Here is a 13,035-nt window from a genome sequence, read left to right on the forward strand (position 1 = left end):
CCGTACACCTCGTACACACGCGGCTCCTCTCCGTACACCTCGTACACACGCGGCTCCGCTCCGTACACCTCGTACACACGGCTCCGCTCCGTACACCTCGTACACACGGCTCCGCTCCGTACACCTCGTACACACACGGCTCCTCTCCGTACACCTCGTACACACATGGCTCCGCTCCGTACACCTCGTACACACGGCTCCGCTCCGTACACCTCGTACACACGGCTCCTCTCCGTACACCTCGTACACACGGCTCTGCTCCGTACATCTCATACACACACACAGCTCTGCTACATCCACACTGTAAATCCTGACCCCACACATACTTACCTCAACCAGCACCATGACAACAGCAAAGCAGAGTCTTGCAGACGGTAGAGGCAAGGCTGAGCGCACAGGACCTGTGATGAGGTCACAGGAGGGGCGGAGTCAGGGGTGATACGATCGAGGGTCTGGACAAAGGCTCCTGATCATGTGACCCCCTGACTCCTCCCCTCCTGTGACCTCATCACAGGTCCTGCGAACAGAGCGAGCAGGCAAGCGAGTGGCTGCAGGGGGGAGGGGGTCTCATGCTACGGCGAGGATGGGGGAGGGGGCGTGGCGGCTTATCTCCTTGCAGTGCGGGAGGAACTTGAATCTATCACCGCCATGCCCGCAGAGGGCCGGCGGCAGGAGCCACAGTGGCCGCAGCAGCTGGCAAGCGGCCAGAAGTTCGGGCGCTGCCGCCCGCCGCCCAAATGACAGCGGCCCAGCGGGAAAATGCCCGGTTGGTTATATTGCCAATCCGGGCCTGGCCTGCACACTGCAGTACTTTACTCTGCCCTCAACAGGGCAGATAAAGTACGCTTGCGCAGGAGCCGAGGGAGAAGCAAAGAGGAGGAGGAGGACATCATATGAAGATAGGAGGGGCTAGACCGGACCGCGACACCCACCGCACCCGCCCCAGCCACCCCAGTTAGTATCTTTTTCTTTTTTTTCAGGTTTCATTGGGGGCTTATCTACAGCATTACAGAATGCTGTAGATAAGCCCCTGATAGCGGTGGCCCCAGCTTATGGGGCAAAAATGAGGTGACAGATTGCCTTTAAAACCTACTTGGGGAACACCTTAGCTCCCACCACCTGGCTGAACAGATTTGGAATCAGAGGAAGAGGATATGGATCTCGGATGGTAGTTTTATTTAATTCATGGAAATCTAAACAGGGACGTAGACAGGCATCTTTTTCTTCAATAAGAACAACCCTGCCACCACGGGAGAAGATTAGGGTCATATATGTCCCTTCTCCAGACTTTCCGCAATGAAATCCTTCATGGCTTGTCTCTGAGGACTGGAAAGATTGGAAAGATTATGGAGTCTGGACTTTGGTAGTTTAGCTCCGGGATCAGGTTAATAGGACAGTCATATTAACGATGATGCAAATCCTGACACCCCTTCTCAGAAAAAACATCCTCAAGGAAATATTTATAGACAGATCTCCTAGAAGTAATCTCCCCACTCAATGATCTCCCTGGCTTGCCAATCCATCAATGGATTATGTCTCACCAACCAGGGAACACCAAATACAATTGGGGTGGGAAGACCATCCAGGACATAGCAAGGAATTATCTCACAATGAACCAACCCCACCTTCAATCTTACATTATGTACAATCTGAGTCAGAGCTTTCTGTGCAAGTGGCGCTGAGTCGATGGCGAAGATGGAAATGGGCTTAGGTAAAGTACAGCAAGCCAGCCCATGAGTTCTAGCAAACTCAGCATCAACCATGCTGACTCCAGCTCCACTGTCCACAAACACAGAAATCTCATCAGTTTTGCTCTCCAGCACCACCTCTGCTGTCAGGACAAACTGGGAACCGCAGGTTGACGATAAATGCACCCCTCGCTTATTCAACCCCAGACTACCAAGGGTTAAATGAGTCTCCTTTTGTTTAGGAAAAGGGCAGGCCCCAATAAAATGTCCCTTTTTTCCACAAAAAAAACACACTTCTTTTTGCGAACCTCCTTTATAATGTACAATGCAGAGGTACCCCCTAACTGCATGGGTTCCTCCACCTTTCCCAGGACTGGTTCACCGCCAGACCGCTCCCCTGGCAAAGGGGCAATATCCCGAAAAATTGGCTCCGGAGAAGGTGGTCTTACTCACCTATCCCGAAGACATCTATCAACACGTATAGCCAACAATATGGCGGCTTCCAAGGACTAAGGGGTTTCATACACTGCCAAAGCATTCTTCAGCCTTTCAGTAAGGCCCTGAAGAAATTGGCTTCTGGGAGCCCGGTCATTCCACTTGTTAGCAGTTGCCCACCTGTGGAATTAGGAGCTTTACATCTCCACTGACCGATTCCACTGCTGAAGACGACGCAACCAGGACTCAGCCAAGGAGACTCTGTCATGGTCATCATAGATAAATAAGAATTGTGGTATACATAATGTGTATGGGGCCAAAAAAAAGCCACAATAGATCACATGGCGGATAGAATACGCCAATACACATATACATAGAGGACAATTAATGAAGACAACTGCAATCACAGATACAAATGTACAGAAACGAAAGGCCAGCAGTCAAAATGTCATATAAAATACAATATTTTATTAATAATTGAGTAATATAATGAGACATAGGTACATGGAAGAGGGAAGGGGGAAAAGGACCCACAAATGGCTGAAAAAAGGCCTAGTATGGCACCCCCATCTCCCAGGAATACAATCCCATGTGGTCGTACCGCAAAACAACACATGTAGTAGTCATATAATTAAGTAATTGTAATATATATCTGCATATTGAGCCAAGACTCAGAGAACTCACTATAAATAGAGGTATCTAGAAAAGATATTCATAATAACTAGACCTACAAGGGATCTGTGGTGTTACCTGGACAGAGTGGGGTTAAACCATGCAGCGGCCGGACCCCGACGCGCGTTTCGGAGCGTGCTGCTCCTTCCTCAGGGGGCGTGTATTCCTGGGAGATGGGGGTGCCATACTAGGCCTTTTTTCAGCCATTTGTGGGTCCTTTTCCCCCTTCCCTCTTCCATGTACCTATGTCTCATTATATTACTCAATTATTAATAAAATATTGTATTTTATATGACATTTTGACTGCTGGCCTTTCGTTTCTGTACATGGTCATCATAGATAAGGGCTAGAGCCCCAAGATATCCCTTCACAGACTGGAGACAAACCAAATCCTGGTGCAAAAAGAAAGCCAAGAATTGAGGATCTCCTTGCAGCAGAGAGATCACAATACCGACTCGTTGCTCCTCATTTCCAGAGGAGTGAGGACAAAGTTTAAAATAAAGTTTGCAAGTTTCCTTAAACACAAAAAAACTTGTCTCTTCCTCTGGAAAGCCTGTCCGGGAGGGTAACCTTAGGTTCAGGCTGGACCGGCCTACCTGCAGAGACCCCAACATTACCAACCTGCAGCCGCTGTTGCTGGTCTTCGTATCGGAGGTCATTCATCTCCAGAGACAGACAGAGTAGCTGCTCTGCCAGCCCTGCAATCAGATCCATAACCAAGGAAAAAAAGAAAAAACACACCCAAAAAAACACACACCAAAAACCACGTCATTTTTTTTCTTTCCGAAATATGCATGGACGGTCATAATGTCACGCAGAGTGTAGGAAAGACTAAGTGCAACACAAAGGGATAAGGGGAAGGAAGCCCAGACACTAGGAAAAGGGTTAGTGGAGACCCCATAGGCAGATCTAATAGCACCCTGCCTACCCTACCGTTCCTATATTGGTTCGTCACCAATCGCCAAGCAGGAAACTAAGCCCTGCATAAGCTAGATTCTGAATAGGGAAGGGGGATGGGGATGAGCACTGTTCAGTCCCCACTAAACGCTAAAGAGAAGAAGGGAGAAAAACAAGGAGAGAGGAACTTAACTTGAGCAGACTCAAAGAGGTAACACCAACTGTCCTCCATCAGCTCCAGAGAGGAAGTTAGCTGACTGCTATCGCTCCAAGCCTTCACAAAGGAAAATGTGAATATCACCAGCGACTCCTTGAAGCACACTGAGAGTTTCTAAACACCCATGTCCTGGTGTGTCAATTAGAGTCGGAGGGAAGTTGCCACTGGGTCCAAGAGTCAGAAGGGTTAAGAAAGTGTCTGCAATGCCAAATGCAGAGACCTTCTGCAACCAGATGCAGAGCGACTGTCTGTAGCATCTGATATACCAGACAGAGGTAGTTCACTACTGAGCATGTGCATAAAGTGCAGCACAGATTCATCTCCACTAAAAGCCGAGAGCCTGAGATCAGGAACAGAACACACATTTTTAGGACATTTCATAACTTTCTCAAGTTATTATGGAAACATTTACACCACATCCTGCACTGAACTATTACACCCAATGTGTTACAGATGATAGGAGTCGCTCCATTTTATACTGACTCCACCAAAATGGCTACTGACTCTGGCTCCACAGCTCTGCATTATAATGAGAAGAAATCACACCCAGGGGGACACAATGTACTATGTGACTTCTGGCTGCGATTGGTCCCTCAGGATTTTATTTACGGGGAAAAGCCTACAGGGGGCTGAATACTAAGGCACAGAACAATTCTCAGATATACATTTATAAGATAATTCGAAACCCTGTGTCATTTCCTTTACATGTCACAAACACTTGTTACTTTGTATCACAGAAAATCCAGATAAAACCTACAGGTGCTTCTCACTAAATTAGAATATCACCAAAAAGTGTACCTCATATATTATATAGAGTCATTACAGACAGGGTGATCTATTTCACGTGTTTATTTCTGTTAATGTTGATGATTATGGCTTACAGCCAATGAAAACCCAAAACTCGTCTCTGTAAATTAGAATACTTTATAACACCAGCTTGAAAAATTATTGTAAAATCCGAAATGTTGTCATACTGAAATATATGTTCAGTAAATGCACTCAGCACTTGGTCGGGGCTCCTTTGCCATCAAATACTGCATCAATGCGGCGTGGCATGGAGGCGATCAGCCTGTGGCACTGCTGAGGTGTTATGGAAGCCCAGGTTGCTTTGATACCAGAATTCAGGTCATCTGCATTGTTGGGTCTGGTGTCTCTCATCTTCCTCTTGACAATATCCCATAGATTCTCTATGGCAGGGGTGGGCAATTAATTTCCCGGAGGCCACATGAGAGACCGTGACTGTTGAGGAGGGCCGAACCAATAGGCCGAAATTAATTCCGCTCAATATTAATATATTATAATTATTATATTGATCATTTTAATAATATTAATTGTATTGAGCAGAATTAAGTTTGCTGACATCCCCCTATATATCGTTTGAACCCAAGCACAGCCCTTCTGTATATCGTATGAGCCCCCCCAACAGTCCCTTATATGCGGCATGAGCCCCAAACAGCCTCCCCCATATACCGCATGAGCCCCACACAGCGTCCCCATATACTGCATGAGCCCCACACAGCCTCCCTATATACACTGCATGAGCCCCACAGCCTCCCCATATACTGCATAAGCCCCACATAGCCTCCCCATATACTGCATGAGCCCCACACAGCCTCCCCATATACTGCATGAGCCCCACACAGCCTCCCTGTATGCACTGCATGAGCCTCACACAGGCTCCCTATATGCACTGCATGAGCCCCATACAGCCTCCCCATATACTGCATGAGCCCCACAGCCTCCTTATATACAGCATGAGCCCCACACAGCCTCCCTATATACAGCATGAGGCCCACACAGCCTCCCTATATACACTGCATGTCACCCACATAGCCTCCCCATGTGTAGCACGTTGCCTCCATATGCAGCACCATGTCACCCCATGTTTGCAGCACCATGTTGTCACCCCATGTGTGCAGCACCATGTGTGCAGCACCATGTTATCACCCCATGTGTATAGCACCATATCACACCCGCATAGCCTCCCCATGCCCACCCAAACAGCTCATACACATGAGAAAAAAAAACACCACATACTAACCTTGGTCCCGTTCCCCAGCGCTCTGCTTCTCTCCCTGCCTCTGGTGTGCGGACTCTCCGCAGTACACAGCTGACGCAATGAAATGATGTCATCGTGTCAGCTGTTTCACATGCTGATTGGTGGAGGAAATGGCCGGAGGTCCCTCCTCCACCAAACGAGTCAGCGGCGCAGCACCGAGCCGCACATGGAAAAAGCAAGTGGGCGGGCACCGTGCGGCCCGTGGACTCCTGATTTCCAGCCCCATGGCTGTCTCGGTCCACAGGCTGGACTGAGACAGCCAGAGGGCCCGTGGGCAGCATTTTGCTCAGGTCTGCTCTATGGGGTTAAGGGCAGGCGAGTTTGCTGGCCAATCAAGCACAGTGATACTGTTGTTTTTAATCCAGGTATTAGCACTTTTGGCAGTGAGGACAGGTGCCAAGTCCTGCTGGAGAATGAAATTTCCATCTCCAAAAAGCTTGTCGGCAGAGGGAAGCATGAAGTGCTCTAAAATGTCCTGGTAGACGGCTGCACTGACTTTGGTCTTGATAAAACACAGTGGACCTACACCAGCAGATGACATGGCGCCCCAAACCATCACTGATTGTGGAAACTTCACACTAGATCTCAAGCAGCTTGGATTGTGGTCTCTCCACTCTTCCTCCAGACTCTGGGACCTTGATTTCCAAATGAAATGCAAAATTTACTTTTCTTGTGGAGTGTCAATGACTGCCTTCTGGACATCTGTAAAGACAGCAGTCTTCCCCATGATTGTTGAGCCACTGAAACAGACTAAGGGACCTTCGTAAACGCTTAGGAAGACTTTGCAGGTGTTTTTTGTTACTTATTCTAATTTACTGAGATAATGACTTTTGGATTTTCATTGGCTGTAAGCCATAATCATCAACATTAACAGAAATAAACACATGAAATAGATCACTGTCTGTAATGACTTTATATAATGAGTTTCACTTTTTGTATTGAAGAACTGAAATAAATTTACTTTTTGATGATATTCTAATTTTGTGACATGCACCTGTATATACACAAACAAATATACATTCACACAAAGCCTTCTATACACTCACATTATATATTCACTTACGGACTATCACATATATACACACCGATGCTCACAATCCACACTATATATACACATCACACACTCACTATACAGTTGTGCTCAAAAGTTTACATACCCCGGCAGATTTTTGCTTTCTTGGCCTTTTTTAAGAGAATATGAATTATAACACCAAAACGTTTTCTCCACTCATGGTTAGTGGTTCGGTGGAGCCATTTATTGTCAAACTACTGTGTTTTCTCTTTTTAAATAATGACAACCCAAAACATCCAAATGACCCTGATCAAGAGTTCACATACCCTGGTGATTTTGGCCTGATAACATGCACAGAAGTTGAGACAAATGGGTTTGAATGGCTACTAAAGGTAACATCCTCACCTGTGACCTGTTTGCTTGTAATCAGTGTGTGTGCATAAAAGCTGCGTGAGTTTCTGGGAATCAGACAGACTCTAGCCTATTTCATCCAGACACTGACGTTTATGGATTGTGAGTCATGGGGAAAGCAAAAGAATTGTCAAAGGATATATGGGAAAAGGTAGCTGAACTGTATAAAACAGGAAAGGGATACAAAAAGATATTGAAGGAATTGATAATGCCAGTCAGCAGCGTTCAAACTGTGATTAACAAATGGAAAATCAGGGTCTCTGTAAAAATAAAACTAAGGTCAGGTAGAGCTACAAAAATTTCATCCACAACTGCCAGGAAAATTGTTCGGGACGCAAAGAAAAACCCACAAATAACATCAGCTGAAATACTGGACTCTCTGAAAACTAGCGGTGTGGCTGTTTCAAGATGCACAATAAGAAGGCACTTAAAGAAAAACGGGCTGCATGGTCAAGTTGCCAGAAGAAAGCCATTACTGTGCAAATGCCACAAAGTATCTCGCCTACAATACGCAAAACAGAAGAGAGAGAAGCCTCAAGACTTCAGGAACAAGGTAATTTGGAGTGATGAGACCAAAATTGAACTTTTTGGCCACAACCATAAACGTTACATTTGGAGAGCGGTCAAAGAGGCCTATGATGAAAGGAACGCCATAGCTACTGAAAAGCACGGAGGTGGATTGCTGATGTTTTGGGGATGTGTGAGCTACGAAGGCACAGGAAACTTGGTCAAAGTTGAAGGAAAGATGAGTGCAGCACTTTAGGCCTGTTTCATACATCAGTTTTTGTCCATCAGTCAAGATCCGCCGTTTTGCTAAAAAAAACAGATCCGCCATTTTGCTTGGCGGATCCGTTTTTTTTCCCATTGAGTTGCATTACCGGCGGATCGTGACGGATGGCCATCCGTTGGATCCGTTTTTTTGCGGATCCGCCAAAATTTTGATGTCCGCCGACATGCCCGAACGGAGCATGTAACGTTTTTTTGGGCGGCATGATCCGCACTTCACACTGCGCATGCCCGACAGACTTCACTCGGCCTGAAATTTAACCCTAAAGTCTGTTCTGGCGGCTGGAAAAAAAAATCTCTCCCTCTCTCTCTCCCCCCCCCCCCCGGGCTACGGTTCCTTTAAAATTCTTCATTCATCGGATCCGTCAAAAAAACGGTCCGGTGGCATCCGTTCACATCAGTTTACCAACGGATCCGCTTTCCGCCATTGGCGGATTTTAACTGACACAAAATACTGAAGTGTGAAACAGGCCTTATCAGCAAATACTGAAGGCAAATTTGCAATCATCAGCCTGGAAGCTGCACATCGGATGTACTTGGACTTTCCAACATGACAACGATCCAAAACACAAGGCCAAGTCGGCCTGTCATTGGCTACAGCAGAACAAAGTGAAGGTTCTGGAGTGGCCATTTCAGTCTCCTGACCTCAATATCATTGAGCCACTCTGGGGAGATCTCAAGCGTGCAGTTCATGCTAGACAGCCCAGGAATTTACAGAAACTGGAGTTTTTTTGCCAAGAAGAATGGGCAGCTTTACCATCTGAGAAAACAAAGAACCTCATCCACAACTACCACAAAAGGCTTCAAGCTGTCATTGATGTTAAAGGGGGCAATACACGGTATTAAGAAATGGGGTATGTGAACTTTTGATCATGGTCATTTGGCTTTCTTCTGGCAACTCAACCATGCAGCTCATTTTTCTTGAAATGCCTCCTTATTGTGCATCTTGAAACAGCCACACCGCTAGTTTTCAGAGAGTCCAGTATTTCAGCTGATGGTAGTTGTAGGTTTTTCTTTTGCATCAAGAAACAATTTTCCTGGCATATGTCACAGGTGAGGATGTTACCCTTAGTAGCCATTGAAACTTATTTGTGTCAACTTCTGTACATGTTATCAGGCCAAAAGCACCAGGATATTTGAACTTTTGATCAGGGTCATTTGGATGTTTTGGGTTGTCATTATGATTTAAAAAGAGAAAACACAGTAGTTTGACAATAAATGGCTTCACCCAACCGCTAACCATGAGTGGAGATAAAATTTTGGTGTTATCCTTCATATTCTCTGAAAAAAAGGCCAAGAAAGCAAAAATTCTGCCGGGGTATGTAAACTTTTGAACCCAAGTGTATATTATATATTAATATATATATATATATATATATATATATATATATATATATATACACACACAAACTCTATAGATATATATAGGTACACACTGTACACAGTCACAAACTATACACACACACACACTATGCTGTATATACACACACTATATACAGTTGTGGCCAAAAGTATTGACACCCCTGCAATTCTGTCACATAATACTCAGCTTCTTCCTGAAAATGATTGCAAACACAAATTCTTTGGTATTATTATCTTCATTTAATTTGTCTTAAATGAAAAAACACAAAAAGAATTGTCCTAAAGCCAAATTGGATATAATTCCACACCAAACATAAAAAAGAGGGTGGACAAAAGTATTGGCACTGTTCGAAAAATCATGTGATGCTTCTCTAATTTGTGTAATTAACAGCCCCTGTAACTTACCTGTGGCACCTAACAGGTGCTGGCAATAACTAAATCACACTTGCAGCCAGTTGACATGGATTAAAGTTGACTCAATCTCTGTCCTGTGTCCTTGTGTGTACCACATTGAGCATGGAGAAAAGAAAGAAGACCAAAGAACTGTCTAAGGACTTGAGAAACCAAATTGTGAGGAAGCATGAGCAATCTCAAGGCTACAAGTCCATCTCCAAAGACCAGAATGTTCCTGTGTCTACCGTGCGCAGTGTCATCAAGAAGTGTAAAGCCCATGGCACTGTGGCTAACCTCCCTAGATGTGGACAGAAAAGAAAAATTGACAAGAGATTTCAACGCAAGATTGTGCGGATGTTGGATAAAGAACCTCGACTAACATCCAAACAAGTTCAAGCTGCCCTGCAGTCCGAGGGTACAACAGTGTCAACCCGTACTATCCGTCGGCGTCTGAATGAAAAGGGACTGTATGGTTGGGGACCCAGGAAGACCCCACTTCTTACCCCGAGACATAAAAAAGCCAGGCTGGAGTTTGCCAAAACTTACCTGAAAAAGCCTAAAACGTTTTGGAAGAATGTTCTCTGGTCAGATGAGACAAAAGTAGAGCTTTTTGGGCAAAGGCATCAACATAGAGTTTACAGGAGAAAAAAAAGAGGCATTCAAAGAAAAAAACATGGTCCCTACAGTCAAACATGGCGGAGGTTCCCTGATGTTTTCGGGTTGCTTTGCTGCCTCTGGCACTGGACTGCTTGACCGTGTGCATGGCTTATGAAGTCTGAAGACTACCAACAAATTTTGCAGCATAATGTAGGGTCCAGTGTGAGAAAGCTGGGTCTCCCTCAGAGGTCATGGGTCTTCCAGCAGGACAATGACTCAAAACACACTTCAAAAAGCACTAGAAAATGGTTTGAGAGAAAGCACTGGAGACTTCTAAGGTGGCCAGCAATGAGTCAGACCTGAATCCCATAGAACACCTGTGGAGAGATCTAAAAATGGCAGTTTGGAGAAGGCACCCTTCAAATATCAGGGACCTGGAGCAGTTTGCCAAAGAAGAATGGTCTAAAATTCCAGCAGAGCATTGTAAGAAACTCATTGATGGTTACCGGAAGCGGTTGGTCGCAGTTATTTTGGCTAAAGGTTGTGCAACCAAGTATTAGCTAAGGGTGCCAATACTTTTGTCTGGCCCATTTTTGGAGTTTTGTGTTAAATGATCAATGTTTTGCTTTTCGCTTCATTCTCTTTTGTGTTTTTTAATTTAAGACAAATTAAATGAAGATAATAATTCCAAAGAATTTGTGTTTGCAATCATTTTCAGGAAGAAACTGAGTATTATCTGACAGAATTGCTGGGGTGTCAATACTTTTGGCCACAACTGTACAGTCACACAGTATGTATACACACACACTATAGGTATATATATATACACAGTCACACACACACTATATATATATACACACATACGCTCACTATTCACACACACTACAGATATACACAGTCACACACGCAGTGACGGCTCCACAGGTTTTTTCCAGATGCCACACTAGTGTCGTGCACACACGGGTGAGTTCTGTGACTGCGGCACTGGGGGGTCCAGGTGAGGGAGGGCACAGGTGGGGGGTACAGGGCGCTGCTGCCGATCACCTGAGGGGGGCACACACATTACATGTCGGGTGACAGATCGGGCGCCGCTCCGGCCCCAGCACTGCAGGGGAGGCTGATGTGCCGCAGATCGCCGGGGTCTCGGTTATCCGATCACTGCCGCCCCGGAGATCGGGACACGTCGAGATAAAAACAAGCTGGGGTGTGCGGTCCCCGGGAAGAGGCTCCTACCTTGCAGGAAGCAGAGCGCGGTCATCCCGCTGAGCAGGAACCAGGGCACCGAGCGCAGCATCCTTGCCCGCAGCATCTCCAGCATCTCCCGGCGGCGGCTCAGATTCGGGGTTCAGGGGTCCAGTAATCCGGAGCGGCTGCAGCAGGAGCGCAGACAGGATCCACACAGCGCAGCCCTCGCCACGCCCCCCGAGCACTGATTGGCTGCTGCTTGACGGAGTGACGGCCCCTGCCCGTTCTCACACTGGGGCCCCTGCCCTCTCTCCTCACACCGGGGCCCCTGCCCTCTCTCCTCACACCGGGGTCCCCTGCCCTCTCTCCTCACACCGGGGTCCCCTGCCCTCTCCCCACACCGGGGTCCCTGCACTCTCTCCCCATACCGGGGTCCCTGCCCTCTCTCCCCACACCGGGGTCCCTGCCCTCTCTCCCCACACCGGGGTCCCTGCCCTCTCTCCTCACACCGGGGTCCCTGCCCTCTCTCCCCACACCGGGGTCCCTGCACTCTCTCCCTCACCGGGGTCCCCTGCCCTCTCCCCACACCGGGGTCCCTGCACTCTCTCCCCATACCGGGGTCCCTGCCCTCTCTCCCCACACCGGGGTCCCTGCCCTCTCTCCTCACACCGGGGCCCCTGCCCTCTCTCCTCACACCGGGGTCCCCTGCCCTCTCTCCTCACACCGGGGTCCCCTGCCCTCTCCCCACACCGGGGTCCCTGCACTCTCTCCCCATACCGGGGTCCCTGCCCTCTCTCCCCACACCGGGGTCCCTGCCCTCTCTCCCCACACCGGGGTCCCTGCCCTCTCTCCCCACACCGGGGTCCCTGCACTCTCTCCCCACACCGGGGTCCCTGCCCTCTCTCCCCACACCGGGGTCCCTGCCCTCTCCCCACACCGGGGTCCCTGCACTCTCTCCCCACAGCGGGGTCCCTGCCCTCTCTCCCCACACCGGGGTCCCTGCCCTCTCCCCACACCGGGGTCCCTGCCCTCTCTCCTCACACCGGGGTCCCTGCCCTCTCTCCCCACACCGGGGTCCCTGCCCTCTCTTCCCCCCCCGGGTTCCTGCCCTCTCTCCTCACACCGGGGTCCCCTGCCCTCTCCCCACACCGGGGTCCCTGCCCTCTCTCCCCACACCGGGGTCCCTGCCCTCTCTCCCCACACCGGGGTCCCCTGCCCTCTCCCCACACCGGGGTCCCTGCCCTCTCTCCTCACACCGGGGTCCCTGCCCTCTCTCCTCACACCGGGGTCCCCTGCCCTCTCCCCACACCGGGGTCCCTGC

At 48.2% G+C, this 13,035-nt stretch overlaps 1 protein-coding gene across 6 annotated transcripts in view; it reads right to left on the reverse strand.

The window, feature by feature from the left end:
• Positions 1-11,945, reverse strand: part of LOC141085046 (protein CEPU-1-like) — a 1,055,154-nt gene extending 1,043,209 nt beyond the window's left edge. For 3 of the 6 annotated variants that reach the window (XM_073570042.1, XM_073570041.1, XM_073570039.1), the window contains exon 1: positions 11,763-11,944. In XM_073570042.1, the coding sequence (XP_073426143.1) occupies positions 11,763-11,847 (85 nt within the window). In that variant the 5' untranslated portion in view covers positions 11,848-11,944. Of the gene's footprint in view, positions 1-11,762 lie in introns of all 6 variants that reach the window. The other 3 variants (XM_073570040.1, XM_073570044.1, XM_073570037.1) reach the window with 3 other exon arrangements.
• Positions 11,946-13,035: the final 1,090 nt, after the last annotated feature.

Source organism: Dendrobates tinctorius, unplaced genomic scaffold, assembly GCF_039654945.1.
Source record: "Dendrobates tinctorius isolate UK_male_01 unplaced genomic scaffold, ASM3965494v1 ptg000028l, whole genome shotgun sequence".
Classification (NCBI taxonomy): Eukaryota; Metazoa; Chordata; class Amphibia; order Anura; family Dendrobatidae; genus Dendrobates; species Dendrobates tinctorius.